Source organism: Schistocerca cancellata, chromosome 5 (assembly GCF_023864275.1).
Source record: "Schistocerca cancellata isolate TAMUIC-IGC-003103 chromosome 5, iqSchCanc2.1, whole genome shotgun sequence".
In the NCBI taxonomy this organism is placed as follows: Eukaryota; Metazoa; Arthropoda; class Insecta; order Orthoptera; family Acrididae; genus Schistocerca; species Schistocerca cancellata.
In genome coordinates, this window is record NC_064630.1 from 770,426,081 (window position 1) to 770,446,595 (window position 20,515).

A 20,515-nucleotide genomic window follows, 5' to 3' on the forward strand; every position below is an offset into this window, starting at 1 on the left:
ACGCGGCACGTTGCCGAAATATCGCAGAACTTATTTTGTGCTTCATGTGACGAGAAACAGGGGAACCGCGATCACAGAACTCGTAGAGCGTCACCTTAACGATCGTTCCGTGTGCCGACGGCTTTACAGCTAAATCTTGATGTGGAGTAACTTGACGTTGACAGCATGTGTGAATGCTGAAATACAGTGTGGATGTTTTCGATTTGACTTAGCGTGGCGGCAAGTATGAATTGAGCGACGGATGGATGCTCGGCAGTAGATTGTAACTGTGTCGTATGGACGCACGAAGATATGCACAGAAATATGAATAAACAAATCTTTGAATGTGGACCGACTGAACAATGATCTGTAGGATGTCGTTTGTTTCCCAATAGTTATAATATCTGTGTAAAGCAAAGATGTAATGTTTGTTGTTGTTTTGAATATTGTGCGCGTGTTGATGTTTATAATGTATAATAAGTTTGGTTAGAAATTGTTTTGTTAGTGGCACGTGACTGTCGTAAATATATAGCTTGTAATATTGTGTTCCGTTTGTGAGAAATGTGGGTCCTCAGTAATTCGAAAGGTAACTCTATTAGTAGTCAACCTTTCAGATTTTGGCAGACTTTCAACAGCATCAGCAAACTATATTTTTCTTTCAGGTGACAGGTATTATTTATTGACTGGGAGACAACATACCGTCGGACGAAAGGACACAGATTTGTTGTTACGGGAAGATCAGTCTATAAGCAGGAAACACGCGATACTAGATGTGGAACACAAGAGTGAGAATTGGGTGTGTGTTATTCAGATTGATATCTATCTACAGTTGAACTTATTTTTGCTTTTCTTTTTTGTTTACATATTTGTTACAATCTCCAGTTCCCCAGAATTTTTCCACAACATTTGGTATATAGTATATTTTAAACTACAGTAAAATCATCGGTCATACTGAGAATTTCTGAGTAGTTACAATTGGAGCTGGAATTAAAGTTTGTGAAACTGAAAATATAAAATGCAAAGCTGGTAAATACTTTTTTAAATAATGTCCATAGCTGATCGGATAATTTGCTGTACGTTACAGTCATCATATAGTGTGTGCATCTGTCTCCATCATAGAATTAAACCTTTAAAATAAGTTATGGACCAGTATTATTTTATCAGATCATTGGAGCATACTTCTGATGGAATGTCTGCTAATGACGGGAAACATTTAACAATATACCGCAACTATTCTGTTTTATTCCCCCACTCTAATTTCCTGTTCAGTAAAGTTGCAGAAGATATGCACCAAGCAGTGAGGAATACACCTTACATCCATATTAAAAATATCAGGCTTTTGATTCTGGTAATAAATTGATCGGTAGTGCCTTATTGAAAAATGTGAAGGGTCCCCAGTATGTAACTATCACCAGTTTTTGGATAAAAATTGTCTTTCTAATGAATTGACAGTAACATTTTCAGGTTAATATATAAAATATGTATTGATCTGCAATACTGTGTTCACCGTGGCCTTGTAATATCCACAAATCCAAGATGCACCAATTTCTTTGCTAATTATGTCCATCATGATGACAGATTGGTTATCACTGATTTGTCAAATAATTCCACGTGCAGTTAAAACATCCTAGTTCAGCTTTAACTGCAACCTTTAACATTATCTGAATAATTCTGGATCCATAAACCTTGAAATACACCACAGGTTTTAATGTTATGTGAACAGTGTTGGATGTGGCACAATATGATTTTGAAACAAATGTCTCCAAGAACTGCTGACATAGAGATTAACTTGTATGTAATAGTTTCTGAAATCAGATTTATTTGTTTCATGTGGAAGATATTAAGGATTAAAATACGATTGACACAGGAAGCAGAATCCCCTATATTCCGATTTTGATACTGAACAAGCCTTGCCCTTGTAAGTTGTTCACTCTACACATCATGAAGAGTATTTTGTGTTGCCTGATATGCAGACAGGATAGCATGATGTCTGTCACTAAATTGGTGAGAATCGTGGAGATTGCAGTATCCAGTTGAAGCTATGTTTCAAGTCCTTCAGTGTCTTATTTAATAATCAACAGTTTGTGTTGAGATATCAGGAATGATATTTACTTCCAAAAGTCCAGACGTTTTGATGCTTATACTGCTGTTGGTGCTACAGCATGATGCCTGTGCCCAGAATACTTTTCAATATAGACTTCCACGTTCTTCACTTGCAGTGAATCGATTTTGCACATGATTTGAACCATGGGCCCTGCTGAGACAGTGTTTCTTTTTTCTCTCTGAAATGGAGACTTTAATTTGAACAATTACTTTTGCTTTGTAAGTAGAATGCTACTGCATCCTCCAATGGTGAATTTTCAGCTACAGTCCCTCTGTTTCATCAGAGGCATGTTGAATGATCATGTCTATTACTAGCAAAACAGTACATCAATGTGCTGCCCCTGTTCTTGTCCATACTAAACTGCACTTGATGTACCCTTGTAACACAGCCAGCCATTAAATGTAAAACTGATTGTTTTATAGTTTGCAGGTCAGTATAGCACACATCTGTTATATGGACTAGTATAGTCAAGTAGTGTAATGTCAATGAGGGGAAACAGTTTTCCATCTGAATAGGAAGAAGTGTATTACTGCTGACATTTTTTCATATCCCAAGAAGTGTCCTACACTAGAAAGATCTCTCTCGTAGTGTTCAGTGCACTTTTCCTCTTTGCTTAATCACACAGTTGATTGCCCAAGTCATGTTCTTCATATTGCCCATAAAATTATTTGTGTGTTGCTGACTCATTAATTTGTCAAGCTCTTTTGTTCTGTTATCTCTGATCCTGTACACAAAAGAACACCCTCAGTTCCCATCTGGCAGGTCTGGCTAGGGCAATGGCTGATGAGAGAGCTTGCCGCAGGTTGACATTGTCTAGAGGGAAGCCCTAATTTTCCCCATTTGTCCATTGGGCTTTCAGTCTCATTCTACAGATGCATCATGTAGTTCCCATTGTAAATCACGCAAAATTTAGTGCACCTATGTTTCTTGCAGTTAAGTGTCAGTTACCCACAAATGAAAGCCTATGTTATTTTTCATTGTCAACTCATATTATCATCCTTTACCAATTTTCACATCATATTTACCTCAGAGTCATTTGGGATAACATGTAACATATGTGTCAATCAGCATCTTTCTAACTTCATGCATTTCATCCCTTATCATTACTTGTGCATATGAATATGAAGCAAATGTTTGCCTTCGCATAAGACACTATAAAAAGACTGAGTAGTCTGCAACTTATCAAAATGTTACTGAAAATAAGAATATCGAAGCTACAAAAACAGATGTATGAGATATTTTCCTGCAGCTATTAGTTTTTAGAAAATTCCTACAAAAAGAGAGCAAAATAAATGTGTAACTGTATACAATATTTTCTGTCAACCAAAATCTACATACAGATCAATCATAATTGTGAGATAATATTGTTGGTGATATTTTTGTGTCAGGAGTTGTATGTACTTAATGAAAACATATTTTACAAAGGAAACAAGAGAAATGACAAAAATGTGTAGAAATTCAAATAAACATTGTAATTGTTCTTTCTCATTGGTAGGTGAAATTAAAATCAGTAAAGCAGTTCTATTACTGCTTTCCATGCATGAACATTTATCTTTATAACCATATTGTAAATTTCATTTTATAACTGTTTATCAGTCCATAATGTCTGTCTTAAATATTTCCATACAGGGAACAAATGTCATTTGCTTTCACAATCCTTTTAAAATTCAACATATGGACCTGTTCCATCTACATCTACATTTATACTCCACAAGCCACCCAACGGTGTGAGGCAGAGGGCACTTTACGTGCCACTGTCATTACCTTCCTTTTCTGTTCCAGTCGCGTATGGTTCGCGGGAAGAACGACTTTCTGAAAGCCACCGTGCGCGCTCTAACCTCTCTAATTTTACATTCGTGATCTCCTCGGGAGGTATAAGTAGGGGGAAGCAATATATTCGATACCTCATCCAGAAACGCGCCCTCTCGAAACCTGGTGAGCAAGCTACACCGCAATGCAGAGCGCCTCTCTTGCAGAGTCTGCCACTTGAGTTTGCTAAACATCTCTGTAATGCTATCACGGTTACCAAATAACCCTGTGACGAAACGCGCCGCTCTTCTTTGGATCTTCTCTATCTCCTCCATCAACCCGATCTGGTACGGATCCCACACTGATGAGCAATACTCAAGTATAGGTCGAACGAGTGTTTTGTAAGCCACCTCCTTTGTTGATGGACTACATTTTCTAAGGACTCTCCCAATGAATCTCAACCTGGTACCCACCTTACCAACAATTAATTTTTCGTGATCATTCCACTTCAAATCGTTCCGCACGCATACTCCCAGATATTTTACAGAAGTAACTGCTACCAGTGTTTGTTCCGCTATCATATAATCATACAATAAAGGATCCTTCTTTCTATGTATTCGCAATACATTACATTTATCTATGTTAAGGGCCAGTTGCCACTCCCTGCACCAAGTGCTATCTGCTGCAGATCTTCCTGCATTTCACTACAATTTTCTAATGCTGCAACTTCTCTGTATACTACAGCATCATCCGCGAAAAGCCGCATGGCACTGCCGACACTATCTACTAGGTCATTTATATATATTGTGAAAAGCAATGGTCCCATAACACTCCCCTGTGGCACTCAGAGGTTACCTTAATGTCTGTAGATTTCTCTCCATTGATAACAACATGCTGTGTTCTGTTTGCTAAAACCTCTTCAATCCAGCCACACAGCTGGTCTGATATTCCGTAGGCTCTTACTTTGTTTATCAGGTGACAGTGCGGAACTGTATCGAATGCCTTCCGGAAGTCAAGGAAAATAGCATCTACCTGGGAGCCTGTGTCTTATATTTTCTGGGTCTCATGTACAAATAAAGCGAGTTGGGTCTCACACGATCGCTGTTTCCGGAATCCATGTTGATTCCTACAGAGTAGATTCTGGGTTTCCAAAAATGACATGATACGTGAGCAAAAAACATGTTCTAAAATTCTACAACAGATCGACGTCAGAGATATAGGTCTATAGTTTTGCGCATCTGCTCGATGACCCTTCTTGAAGACTGGGACTACCTGTGCTCTTTTCCAATCATTTGGAACCTTCCGTTCCTCTAGAGACTTGCGGCACACGGCTTTTAGAAGGGGGGCAAGTTCTTTTCCGTACTCTGTGTAGAATCGAATTGGTATCCCGTCAGGTCCAGTGGACTTACCTCTGTTGAGTGATTCCAGTTGCTTTTCTATTCCTTGGACACTTATGTCGATGTCAGCCATTTTTTCGTTTGTGCGAGGATTTAGAGAAGGAACTGCCATGCGGTCTTCGTCTGTGAAACAGCTTTGGAAAAAGGTGTTTAGTATTTCAGCTTTACGCGTGTCATCCTCTGTTTCAATGCCATCATCATCCCGGAGTGTCTGGATATGCTGTTTCGAGCCACTTACTGATTTAACGTAAGACCAGAACTTCCTAGGATTTTCTGTCAAGTCGGTACATAGAATTTTACTTTCGAATTCACTGAACGCTTCACGCATAGCCCTCCTTACGCTAACTTTGACATCGTTTAGCTTCTGTTTGTCTGAGAGGTTTTGGTTGCGTTTAAACTTGGAGTGAAGCTCTCTTTGCTTTCACAGTAGTTTCCTAACTTTGTTGTTGAACCACGGTGGTTTTTTCCTGTCCCTCACAGTTTTACTCAAAATGTACCTGTCTAAAACGCATTTTATGATTGCCTTGAACTTTTTCCATAAACACTCAACATTGTCAGTGTCGGAACACAAATTTTCGTTTTGATCTGTTAGGTAGTCTGAAATCTGCCTTCTATTACTCTTGCTAAACAGATAAACCTTCCTCTCTTTTTTTATATTCCTATTAACTTCCATATTCAGGGATGCTGCAACGGCCTTATGATCACTGATTCCCTGTTCTGCGCTTACAGAGTCGAAAAGTTTGGGTCTGTTTGTTATCAGTAGGTCCAAGATGTTATCTCCACGAGTCAGTTCTCTGTTTAATTGCTCGAGGTAATTTTCGGATAGTGCACTCAGTGTAATGTCACTCGATGCTCTGTCCCTACCACCCGTCCTAAACATCTGAGTGTCCCAGTCTATATCTGGTAAATTGAAATCTCCACCTAAGAGAAAATTCATGTGAAATGTATTCCAAATTTTCTATCAGTTGTTCTGCCACTAATGCTGCTGAGTCAGGAGGTCGGTAAAAGGAGCCAACTATTAACCTAGCTCGGTTGTTGAGTGTAACCTCCACCCATAATAATTTACAGGAACTATCCACTTCTACCTCACTACAGGATAAACTACTACTAACAGCGACAAACACGCCACCACTGGTTGCATGCAATCTATCCTTTCTAAACACCGTCTGTGCCTTTGTAAAAATTTTGGCAGAATTTATCTCTGGCTTCAGCCAGCTTTCTGTTCTTGTAACGATTTCAGCTTCGGTGCTTTCTATCAGCGCTTGAAGTTCTGGTACTTTACCAATGCAGCTTCGACAGTTTACAATTACAATACCAATTGCTGCTTGGTCCCCGCATGTCCTGACTTTTCCCCGCACCCTTTGAGGCTGTTGACCTTTCTGTACTTGCCCGAGGCCATCTAACCTAAAAAACCGCCCAGTCCACGCCACACAACCCCTGCTACCCGTGTAGCCACTTGCTGCGTGTAGTCATGTCATTCATTCATGTCATTCACGCATCACATTCAGGAAGTCTCAGTCTGAAAAAGGATCTTCAAGAGTGTGGGATGAGTCAATTTGTGTGTTAATAGACAGAAGCAGTGACTGCAGGCAACTTAATTAGCTTATACTAACAATAAATTACCAAAAAACCTAATGCTAATCTATCATACTGATAACTCTGGAAACTTCTTGTATAAGAGGCGATCAAAAAGTTTCCTTTCAAAGGCCATACAGAGCAGAGTCTGCACACCAGACAGCCAAAAGTACTGTGAGTACGGAGGCAATCATCCCACCAGCACACCAGTTTGAAGGTACCTGTTTGGTAAAACACTGTGCCCTGCTGCATGAAGGAATCCATGACAGCCTTCTGACATTCTTGTGTGACAGGACTTGCTGACCCTCCAAGGCCTTTTTGAAGGGACAAAAGGCATGATAATCACATGGGAAGAGATCAGGACTATAGGGCAGGTGCTCGAGTGTCTCCTACTTCAGTTGGCATAACTTCTACATTACTGAATTTGCGATATGGCATCTATTGTTGAATCACAAGCAGCACAGAACTTGGCATACCACTCCACAGTAGTGCTTGTCAACAGACACACTATTCCATACACATCCCTCATTCTCCGATGGATATGTACCCATGTTTGTTTGTTGGCAGCCAAGAAAAGAATAACAGCACATTGGTCCTGTCTGGGCACATTTGGTAATAACATCGCCATAGTTCATGTTTCGACATTTACCACATGCATGACAGAAAGACACAAATGCCACACTAATCCCATGCCTTCATGTTGGTGCTCATATACCTGCATCAGAGTCACATTACCGTATATTGCAGCAGTTCCCTTAAACAGAAAGTTTTTGATTGCCTCTTATTAATTGCTCCATGTATGTTTCTAAATATCAGAAGAAAAATGGAAACGAACCACTTGCTTCACCTGTTATTCTTTTACCCAGTACTAAAAGAAACTGTTTATGTAATTTTACTTGGACTACTATCAGCTGTCTAGATATTGGCTAAATCAAGATCTGTTTAGTATACACATTAAGAGTTACAATGAATTTACATTCCAGTCCAAAATATTCCTGTAAATTGCAGAAGGAGAGGCTGCTGTATTCTTCTACTTTTTTTAAATATTTGGGGATGTTCTATTATCTAGCATATATCTGTTGATAACATGTTATTGACTTATGTGCCAGAATATAAAGATCCATTCTAAATCATAGATAGAGATACATTGTCTGTATGCAAATTACTTTTACTTCTACCACTGTGATCGCGAATTGCACAATTCATCCTAAATTTGCTTGTCATTAACCACAAATATGATTAGTGAGTATATGTACTGGCCCATGAAGAGTCTTCTGTTAGATGTCTGGTTACCAACTTTACACAATATTCTTACTCCATGCTTCTGTAACAAACATTTTTTTTTTAATTATTTTTTTTATTCCATTGGAATCATTGTCCCAACAGATAAAGTTGTAGGACAGTATTGAACAAAAGTATGTGAGTTGTTCTCTGCAGTTCAACAAACTGAAGCAGAACTGAGCCTTCTGATTAACCTAACCATGTACTGGCGTCACCTCAGTGTGTTTTCCATATGGATGCTTAGAAAGTCTCTTTCTAGAAAGGCTCTGCTCATTGATCTCTCCTGTTACCTGTAAGTCATTTTCAATCAATACTAATAGTAAAACTGTGAAACTATTGTATCTGTTTGTTTGAACATTTTAATCTCCAAAACTCCTAGGTTAATTTTCATGGGGTTTTCACAGGTAACTTGAACATAGCTTGATGTGACATACAGGCCTGTGGCAGTCAACCTGGTCCCTACCACCCATTAGTTTGTTTTCCAGCTTTCATGGTGTGCAGTAGGCAGTTGGGGATTAAAGACAGGATTGCCACAATTTCTGGAAATCAGGGAATTCCAAAACGAATCAGGGAAACCAGGGAAATTTGAAAAAAAAAAAATACCGGAAAAATTACATCTTTGTCTCAGTAGATGAAACGGTTTGTTTTCTGAGATGTCGTCCATCATTTCTGGCTGGGTGCAGCTGAGTATGTGAGCTGCTTCCCTACTCCCTCATTCTTAGTGCTTTTCCCTGTCCTACCATTCCCCTCAGCGTGTAGTCAATGCTGCCACCACTTCTTGCCTCTAACCTAGCAGCTGCCGACAAGAGGGAGGGAAGCGTGAAAAGTGGTTTGTTTGGATCTGATTCTCAGAGATTATTGACGCAGCATCCGGAGACAGCAGTCAGGTGTGCATGAATTGTAGATGTGTGTATGCTCTCATTTTCTGACAAAGGCTATGATTGAAAATTTTGTCATGAGAGTTTGATTGTCTTTTCTATGTGCCTGACTGCAGCTCAGTAATCATTTTATGGTGAGTTGCTACTTATCCTCATTAGTATTGATTCTCAGAGTATTTGCGAAAGTTATCTGTTGCATTGATTGATCACTGCGGTCTCATTTCATCAACATGGTGTCTAAGACACATGAATAGCTGGCCACACAAATGGACTCCTATGACAGCCCAAAACCTCAGGCCATTTCTGTGGGTATCTCTAATAGATCGGGCCTGCCAATCTGAACCCATTGTTTCCCACTATTGTGCAAACCCTGCCCTTCAGATCTAGTCTCACCACTCTGCCTGCAGGCCAGGTCTGTTTGCATGTGAGATAATGTGGCTTATTTTTGTGGTTTATCCTGCTCTCATCAGGCCAGAGGCCATGGGTGATGGATTTCAGGAATTGTGACTGCAAGTACATTGTAAAGTGCAGTGTTTTATAAACATTTATCTAGTACATTTTGGCACTTTGATAATAATTTATATGTTAGAAAGTGTGGATGATAGGAAGAAAAATAGTGTGGCAGTCTCTATTACTCATATATTTCTCAAAAGAAAACTCACACTATACCTATAAAATAATAGACATAACACAGTGACTAGTAACTGACAATAACGAACGTAGTAGAACCAACACTTTATTGGCAGTCACCTATAGCCCTTTCAAGAGGCCTATTTTTTCTGAGATTATTTCTGAAATAAGTGAAGGTATTTTAAATTTCTTGCAACTCCATTGAAATGCTTATTTTTGTCACCAAAAGTGTTTTATTTTATTGAAATAAAATAACAACAGTGGTCTTAATGAAACATACATGCCTTTTGACTTGCTTTCTCCATATGAAAACAGTTCATTACAAAAAATGCTGATGTTAGTACTTAAAAGTTTTGCTCAAATTGGGGGAGAAATACAGAAATCCTTACTTTTTTTTGTCAACTTATGTATTTACTTACCCTTGAGATTTCAAAATTTGTCAGGAAAAGAACTTGTCTGGAAATCACGGAATTTCACTTGGGAAAACTTGTGGCAGCTCTGAAAGATATCTTCATTATGTTCTCATAAAATGTTGACATAAAGTATAGTGTAAGTAATTAGTATTATGTGCTTTAACTTATAGCAACTCTGCTTTATAGATTTTATAACATAAAGTTACTTTCCTACTTTGTAAGTCACCATTTTGGTAGAGCTAATGGGCGGGTACAAAATTTTGCTACTAACAGATATACAAAAGTGGTCAGTACAGATATACAAAAGTGGTCAGTAGGTAAAAACAGTTGACTACACCTGATACAGGCTTTATTTCATCTAAATAACACAGAAAAACACATATATGTATAATTTTATGTAAAATCTTCTGCTCAGCTTAGTAGTCTGGATGTTTACCTCAGTGACATGATCATCACAGTGTAGTATACCAAAGAACCAATAGGTGGTACTGTTATCTTTTCTAACTCAGTGACAGATGTATATTCAGAAGTTTGCATCGGTGACAGAACCTTACCTTTATGGATACAAACTAACAGTGACTTTACTAGGCTAGAATGTATGGATTTACTGATTTCACTTTGTGTATTAAAAACTTAATGACATTGCTTTGCTTCTTCTGATAGGTTTTATGTATATGCTTCACTAGGAAAATCCTATCTATTGATTTTGCTTTTTGATTTGAATGCTTGCTCATTACATGTTGATTTCATTTTGGTTACGTATAAAAATGCACAGTAAATAGTGAGCCTTTCAGAATACACCAGAAAGGCACAGTGTAACTCAAATCAAGAGTGTCACGTATTATCTTGCTTCTCACTACATATTATAAACAAGTCATCTGGCCATAGATACTTGGTGCTATCCAGGCAAAGCTGGGACAGGCTGCTAGTTGTATAATATGAGTCTTTGTAAGATAAGAAATTGACCTGTTTGCTGTGAACCAGTTGTAACCCTGTTTGATTATTCTACTGACTGTGTCTGGTGTTGGTGTGTTTGAGCCCTTTTATCAGAATACTAATGTAATCAGCAAACATCATAGTTTTTAGCACTGTCCTGATGTCCAAGGGAAATATTGTATGTAGTTTGACAATAGTAGCAGACCAGGCATCGAGTCTTGTATAGTCTCACTTCTGTTTTATCATTACTTAATGTGACCATTTAGTTTCTCTTAATAAGATATGAATTTATCCATTCAAGAAGAATGGCTTTAACAGCATGCCATTTTAATTTCCCAAGCAGAATTTCATGATCCACACAATCGAATGTCATTACAAAATCCCAGAAAAATTCCAATAGATTACAGTAATTATGTATGTTCATTTCTACTGGGCAGAGTTAGTGAGATCACATATCGCTTTCTCAGTTGATAAGACTGTATGGAAGCCAAACCAAAACGCTGTTAAAAGATTGTTTTCAGAAAGATGGGTCAATATTCAGCTGTGAACTCTTAGAACACAAGAAGAAGAAAGACATGACTTTGATTAGAGATCAGATGTTTATCCCCACTTTTGTAAATGGGTGTTATTATTACATACTTCATTCTTTCAGGTAATACTGTAAAATCCATTGACTGGTTACCGAGGTACCTCAATTGGGTACTACTATCAAATCAGCATAAGATTTTAGTAATTCTATTGAAATACCATTGTAGCCAGAATTATTACTGTTTTCCAGTGCCCTAATGATTTTTGTGATCTGTGTACCACATGATTTGAAAGCTAGCCTGGGGGATGGAGTATGCAAGGTAAGTTCATCCATCCCTTTGACGGGTCATTTTTGTTTTCAACTTCTGTTAGGGAGACATTATTGAATTTAGTAGCTAATGATTCAAATTTAATATTATTTGTCTAGCTGCTGCATTTTTCAGAGTGTTGAATATAATATGCCACGCTAAGTTTGTTCATTTCATGCCTAATAATGCTCCAAATTGCCTTTGCATTAGACAACTGCCACTTTTATACAATAAAACCTGCTACAGTCATCTCATTAGATAACTAATCACTCTAAACAAGATTGCTGTTTCACTTATATACATGAAATTAATCTCCCCTTTATATAGTACTCCTTTATATTTCTTGTTTGAAGTTTTCACTTCTCTTGTGTCTTCTGTTAATTGATATTCATTTCTCACAGTAATCTCTTTCCATTAAGTGTGGCTCAATATAAAATGCAAATAACCTTACAATCTATTTTCTTCTGCGTTGGATAGGGTGATTACATATATCTTCTTTCACTCTGAACACTTTTGACCCACTTCCTTTCATTCCTTACATCCTCCTATCACATTTTTTCCAACAACTTATTCACAGATCCTTTTCAGTCACTCCATGAGGCTTTCACCACCTTTATTCATGGCACTATCATCATCATGTTGTCATTTTCTGCTGTTGCATGTAAAACTGATTTACATGTTTGCTCCATCTTTAGTTTCCTATCCCACAAGGCTTCTGTATACTGTGCAAGCATAGCTTAGTCTTAATTCAAACCTATACCTCCACTAACATGGATTGATTTTAACATCCCCTTAGTGGATTTTCCAGTGCTCAGTTACCCCAGTGCATTCTGACTCAGTAGTTCCCCAATGCGTATTCCCAATGTCAGCCATTATCTCATTAACTGCCTTCAACAAACTGCTATTGCTCTTGCAAAACTTTATTCGTCGCAGCAACTCATTTCAGTACCTTATATACCTCCATTAAACCAGAACCCTGCTTCTCTTGAACGCTATATTCATCTTAAATCCATTACTCCATCACCCCCAATACTTTACCATTATTAAAATACCTTATCACATCTGAATTTGACACTCCCTTGGTCTGGAACATTACTACCATATGATTGCTCCACTATACACTATGTGATCGAAAGTATCTGGACACCCATATGTAATGCAGAATCGACCACTAGATTTTATGAGCAGCAGACTTGTTAGTACAGAAGGATGCAGTGAGTATTCTGTTGTCAGCAGAGAAACAGTAACACCAGATTCTATCAGTTAGGAGAGTTCAGTGACTTCAAACGTGGACTAGTCATTGGATGTCACATGGGTTACAAATCCATCAGGGACGTTTCAACCCTTCCAAAGGTGCCCGAGTCAACTCTTGGTACTGTATTTGTGAGGCGGGAACATGAAAGAACAACCACAGTTAAACCAAAGCCAAATGCAGGCAGACCGCATGCATTCGCTAACAGGGATTGTCATTGTCGAGAGTGATTGTGAAAAATCATGTGAAATTAGCAGAACGAATCATTCATGAATTCCAAGGTGCTACCAGCAGTCCAGCTAGCACAAAGACTGTGTGTAGGGAGTTAAAAAGATCGCATACAGTGGTTGACCAGCTCGTCATAAACACATTTCTATACACAGCGCTAAGCAATGAATTAGGTAAAGAGTGATTCCAGCAGACAGTGGATGGCTGGAAATGAGTGGTATTGGAGCAATGAATCATGCTGTACCCTGTGTCAATCTGATGGAAGTGATGTGTGTAATGAGTTCCTGGAGGACGTTACGTGCCATCACGTGTAGTGCCAACAGAGAAGCATGGAGGAGGTGACATTGTAATATGAAGGTGTTTTTCATGGTTACGGTGTAGTCCCCTTATTGCACTTAAGAAAACACTGATACGGTAACATTATACAGCATTGTGCACTGTGTACAGCAGAATAGCAGTTCAAATATGAAGATTGATTGTATCATTATGACAGTGCACCCTGTTGCAAAGAAGCATCTGTGAGACAATGGTTTGTGGATAATAAGATTCCTGAAAGGGATTGGCCTGCGCAGAGTCCTGATGTGAACCCGGATGTCTTAAGACATCCAGCATCCAACATCACTACCTGTAGCATCACATAAATATTAATCAGGAACTTGTTAAGTAAGAACCACAGAGATTGATAATTTCCAAAGAGTTTTGTGTGCAAATTATAAAATCACTGTTGACCTTCTTCTTTTCTTGTGACTTATGCAAAAAATATAAAATATTATTGCCAGATTTGCCTCTTGAGGTCAAAAATTCCATGATTGAAGCGGCTGTGTGACACGAGGCATTGTCTCAATGCAGCATCTACTTGTATGCAATGTCCAGCCCCACTTGATTCACCCTTTTCCTGAGTCTTTGAAGGACATCTTTGTAAATCACTTGTTTGACATCTTATTCTGGAGGAATAAATTCTTTTTCTCATGATGCCCCTACTGTCAAAAAAGCAAATCAGCATTGTTTTGATCTTTGACTTGCTCATTGAAGCTTTTTTCAGTCAGTATGCCACTCTTCACTTTGCTGCTTTGTCCCAGGACCATACCCAGAAATCCAGGAGTTAGAAAACTGCTGCGGAAGCAAAGGTAACTTCACAGCAAACATAAACATAGCCAAAGCCTTGCAGACAAACAAAAATTACGCAAAGCGAAATGTAGTGTGAGGAGGGCTATGCGAGAGGTGTTCAATGAATTCGAAAGTAAAGTTCTGTATACTGACTTGGCAGAAAATCCTAAGAAATTTTGGTCTTATGTCAAAGCGGTAGGTGGATCAAAACAAAATGTCCATACACTCTGTAACCAAAATGGTACTGAAACAGAGGATGACAGACTAAAGGCTGAAATACTAAATGTCTTTTTCCAAAGCTGTTTCACAGAGGAAGACTGCACTGTAGTTCCTTCTCTAGATTGTCGTACAGATGACAAAATGGTACATATCGAAATAGACGACAGAGGGATAGAGAAACAATTGAAATCGCGCAAAAGAGGAAAGGCCGCTGGACCTGATGGGATACCAGTTCGGTTCTACACAGAGTACGCGAAGGAACTTGCCCCCCTTCTTGCAGCGGTGTACTGTAGGTCTCTAGAAGAGCGTAGTGTTCCAAAGGATTGGTAAAGGGCACAGGTCATCCCCCTTTTTCAAGAAGGGACGTCAAACAGATGTGCAGAACTATAGACCTATATCTCTAACGTCGATCAGTTGTAGAATTTTGGAACACGTATTATGTTCGAGTATAATGACTTTTCTAGAAACTGGAAATCTACTCTGTAGGAATCAGCATGGGTTTCGAAAAAGACGGTCGTGTGAAACCCAGCTCGCGCTATTCGTCCACGAGACTCAGAGGGCCATAGACACGGGTTCACAGGTAGATGCCGTGTTTCTTGACTTCTGCAAGGCGTTCGATACAGTTCCCCATGTCGTTTAATGAACAAAGTAAGAGCATATGGACTATCAGACCAATTGTGTGATTGGATTGAAGAGTTCCTAGATAACAGAACGCAGCATGTCATTCTCAATGGAGAGAAGTCTTCCAAAGTAAGAGTGATTTCAGGTGTGCCGCAGGGGAGTGTCATAGGACTGTTGCTATTCACAATGTACGTAAATGACCATGTGGATGACATCGGAAGTTCACTGAGGCATTTTGCAGATGATGCTGTGGTGTATCGAGAGGTTGTAACAATGGAAAATTGTACTGAAATGCAGGAGGACCTGCAGCAAATTGATGCATGGTGCAGGGAATGGCAACTGAATCTCAATGTAGACAAGTGTAATGTGCTGTGAATACATAGAAAGATAGATCCCTTATCATTTAGCTACAAAATAGCAGGTCAGCAACTGGAAGCAGTTAATTCCATAAATTATCTGGGAGTGCACATTAGGAGTGATTTAAAATGGAATGATCATGTAAAGTTGATCGTCGGTAAATCAGATGCCAGACTGAGATTCATTGGAAGAATCCTAAGGAAATGCAATCCGAAAACAAAGGAAGTAGGTTACAGTACGCTTGTTCGCCCACTGCTTGAATACTGCTCAGCAGTGTGGGATCTGTACCAGATAGGGTTGATAGAAGAGATAGAGATGATCCAATGGAGAGCAGCGCGCTTTGTTACAGGATCATTTAGTAATTGTGAAAGCGTTACGGAGGTGATAGATAAACTCCAGTGGAAGACTCTGCAGGAGAGACGCTCAGTAGCTCGGTATGGGCTTTTGTTAAGGTTTCGAGAACATACCTTCACCGAAGAGTCAAGCAGTATATTGCTCCCTCCTACGTATATCTCGCGAAGAGACCATGAGGATAAAATCAGAGAGATTAGAGCCCACACAGAAGTATACCGACAATCCTTCTTTCCACGAACAATACGAGACTGGAATAGAAGGGAGAACCGATAGAGGTACTCTGGGTACCCTCTGCCACACACCGTCAGGTGGCTTGCGGAGTATGGATGTAGATGTAGATGTAGATGATCACATGACCTAACCATTTATTATGGTCATTGGAAATCCTCTGAAGAAGATCAGAGCACATGTTTCTTTGATTGTTCTTCAGCTCAGTTGTTAGGTTTTGCAGCACAAACCTTTTGCACGTGAAAACTTCGGTCAAAATTTGATGTACTGCGAAAGTGTTTAAGTTGAACAGGTCACCCACCATCCTTAGTGTTAAATGTCAGTCTGATATCATGAGGGCATGCACACATTCGATATTTTTGTTGGTTTTTGAAGTTGATGGTCTCCCTGAACAAGATTCATCTTCATTGTGTTCTTAGGGTACCAAAAATGATTTGTGCCAGCCAAAAACTTGTGCTCCTGATAAAGAATGTTTTCCATAGGCCTGTTCCAACTTTTCAAAGGTCACGCTCATGGATTCCCCAAGTTTAACGCAAAACTTGATGGCATAACATTGCCACTATTCCATTTTCGTAATATACAACTTCACTGATGACACTCTCAAAAATCACATGAAGACTGTACGGAGGTGACACTTGTACTGAGCATCTGGGACGGATGATGAGCACATCAGTGTATACAAGCAGAACAACATAGTGTTGCCAGATTGCTCGCATTGTTGTCAGTCTCGTTACTTTTGTCATACATCTTGTATGTATAATCTTATGACTTTATGAACTATTTTGTGAAGTTAAATCAAATATAACTTCAGAGTCATCTTTAGGTTCAGCCTTATCACCAGAGTGTACATAAAACTTGTTCTTCAAGAAAAGTGAATCCTCACGTGTTTTAGGTTAAGAATTTGTAATTGGAAGTTCAAAGTCCAGTGAACCAAATAGTCAGTGAAATAATCAGAGATATTATTATTATTGATCATTATTATGTATCTGTACTTTTGGTTTTGGCTCTTGAGGAAGAATTGGCTGCCATTCTTCCACAGACAATCAGACATTGCATTAAAAGTGTTCACAGTAGAGTTTAAGCTGTCATGAAGGTGAAGGGTGGACCCCTCCCCTCCCCATTAATGTCAACTAATATGTGCCTGGATCCTTTTGGTCAGCTGGTGTATATATTCACATTAGGCCTACCTGCTCTTCAGCATATGTGTTCCATTTCTATGGTGTTAACAATTCTTACCACATTTGTAACCAGACTACAGGTTGTCTTTTTGAATTATCAAGGCCTTCATTTCTCAGACAGATTTACTGCCAGTTATGTTCATTATTCACTTAATTTCTAGACTTATACCCACATGTATAAGTACTGATGCCATCCTCCACCTGAATTAAAGATTATACCCATTATTTGTTTACAAAATCAAACTCTGACACAAAAGTTATCTGCAGTATAACTATGTCTCTATAATTTTCTTCATTCATTGACGTTTACTATTAACAAAAAATAAATAAAAAAACATTTCTGATAATGCACGCAGTTCCAGTTTGCTGTCTATTTAAACAATGGAAACTCCAGATTGGAATAGCAACAAAGTAAGGAAAAGATAGATTGCTACCTACCATAAAAATGACACGTTAAGTTGCAGATAGGCACAATTAAAAGACACTTATGCAAAAGCTTTTGGCCACAACCCTCATCAGAAGAAGAAAGACAAAAACACACACACACACACACACACACACACACACACACACACACACACACACACTCTTTCATTAACACAAGCAAGCAACCCCATGCGTACATGACCAGTGTACCTCATGCACATGTGACCATCATCTCTGGCAGCTTGAACCAGAATCCATTGGCTTTGTGTGTCATGTGTGCATGAGGTGTGCTTGCTTGTGTGAATGAATGTGTGTGTGGTTCTTTTTGTGACAAAGGCTGCTGCCAAAAGCTAATGTGTAAGTGTCTTTTAGTTATGCCTGTCTGCATCTTATTGTGTCATCTTTGCGGTAAGTAGAAGCCTATCTTTTCCTTACAGTGTTGTTATCTATTTAATCATCATACTAATTTTGCTACCCTATGGTCAGATCTGGAGACACCTTGTTTTCTTACAGTTGACGCATCTATATTTTTTCTTGTCTTTCCATAAATCATGCGTATTCTAATCATTACTGTAGAGGGCTCTCTATTTTTCATTATATTCCTCTTGTGGTTCATAATTTCATGACCTCTGATCTTCTACTCATGTCTAATGATCCAGAGTGCAAGAAACACATTACATAAGTGTATATTAGGTGTGCCATCTGTAAGAATGTAAATAAGGTATGCTAGAATCATTTTATTTCCACAAAATGTATCCCTTTGAACCATGCGTAGAATTAGTACAGTTATCCATAATGACACTTTTCTGACACAATAAAGATCTATCCATCACCCACTAAAGTAAATAAAAAACAAAAATATGCCCATCATGTTAAAAGTTATCTGACTTCATTTTTTGTGAATAAAGTTGTCTAGATCACTTTTTTATATATTTCATTGTTTCAGCTACTGTTAACATCAGGTCTTTAATTAAGATTAAAGGAACCTAAGAATATCCACAGTGATCATGGACTTGTTCGGGACATTTGGTTCCCTTATTAACCAATGCCAATTTCTCTTCAGTCAGACAGAATATAGGTAGACAAACTTCTGCTTTAGAGCTTTGATGTATCACATAAGGCCTAACGGTGAAATGTACTACACTGAGGGAATCTCTCCCATAGCATTCTGCAAACTGTAGTCCAGGCATAGCCATGCATCTAATTGCAACTGAAAGTCTTTGTCCCACAAATCAAATTATTCATTTAGCAACTTTCCTTGCTGTTACATAACAACATAACATCCTCTTGTACCATGCTAAAGGACGCACACACACACACTCTGGAAGCATTGTGGTAAAATCTTGAATATTGTTTACTTTCTGCTATATTTGCAAATTTCATGTCCTATTGAGTTAACAGCTCATCTAGTCCCTTCTATTGTACTATTATCAGCAACTCAGCATATGAAAATAAATGCTGAGTGTCCATCCGACTGAACCAGTAACAATAACAGCTAAGGTGTGTCCCCACCAAGAAGGGGGGGGGGGGGGGGGGGGATTCTGCTTCCCCTCATATCTCCAGGCAGGTTGAGGGCCAATCATACAGATCCACCGCAGTATCGGCAGATTAATGTTGTGAGGTGGGGACATGGACTTTGCCCACATGGCATAGTCAGCAAGAGCACAATCAAAAAAGGCAAGGTTATTAGTTTGGGACAATCTGTCAGGAAGTTTTGTTATAGTTCTACAAAGTGAATAGTCTCCTGAAAATGTTAGTGACTTGTGGGATGTGCAGTGTGTGAACAAACAGCAGTAGACAGAATTTAAAAAGAGAAACAAGTGAATTTTATTCAGATAAAAATGAGTCTTTGTATGTACAAAACGGAGGGGCTAAAAATAGTAGTGAAGGGATTCTAAAAACAAAAGTCCTATTTCAGTTTGCATTCACAGTCATGTATATTGGCATTGCCAAACAACTAAACAGATATTGTCGTGTTAATTTACTAGACTGCTATGCGGGTTAATCATGCTCCCAGATTGCTTTTTTGTTTTGATTCAGATTTACATTTCGATTTTCCAGAATCTGTAACCATACACTCTTCTTATCTGTGAGCATTGGCACTTGTGGTAACTCGACCTCATATGTGCCAACCACAGTCTCCAGCATTGCTCTGGCACTTACTGACAGTAGGCAATACTAATCCATCAGCCAAATGTATGTGTATCAGTGCTGAAACACTACTGAGACATTTTCGAGGAAGTGGGTGAGTTGAAAGAAATCAGAAATTACATGAAGAAGAAAATATGCGTGAAGTAGGTACATGAAAATATACAGAATACCTGTGATTATTTCAATGCCTAATACATTTATTGTTTGCCAAGCCATTTAAATGACAGATGTAGAAGTGCATGAAAGTTTCAAGTGTCTTCTTGTAACAGAATTGCTGAAAACTCACTGGAGGAGACATTGGCGTAAGACCATGTTCAGAAGATTACTTCGAACTATTACATATTGAAAGTTCATTTTAAGTGAATATGTATCCTTTAAATGTAATACACATCTTGTGTTAACAATTCTAGAAAATTTTGTTAATTTTGGATAAATGACTCCTGCACTAGGGGAATTTAAATAAAATGCTACATTCTTTTACCAGCCAATTGTATATAGTACCACCAGTTGACTGTGTGTGAGCACAGAAACTACTTTCTTTGGGGGTTAAGCTACCTTTAACTTGGGCATTGTTTGGATGCTACTGTGCTTTACTAGGGTTTATTACTTCTTACAT

The 20,515-nt window shown here is 38.7% G+C and overlaps 1 protein-coding gene across 1 annotated transcript in view; it reads left to right on the plus strand.

The window, feature by feature from the left end:
* Window positions 1–339: 339 nt before the first annotated feature.
* Window positions 340–20,515, plus strand: part of LOC126188116 (nibrin) — a 163,908-nt gene continuing 143,732 nt past the window's right edge. Inside the window, exons 1-2 of the mRNA XM_049929588.1 lie at window positions 340–565; window positions 642–775. Of these exons, the coding sequence (XP_049785545.1) occupies window positions 541–565; window positions 642–775 (159 nt within the window). The 5' untranslated portion in view covers window positions 340–540. The remainder of the gene's footprint in view (window positions 566–641; window positions 776–20,515) is intronic.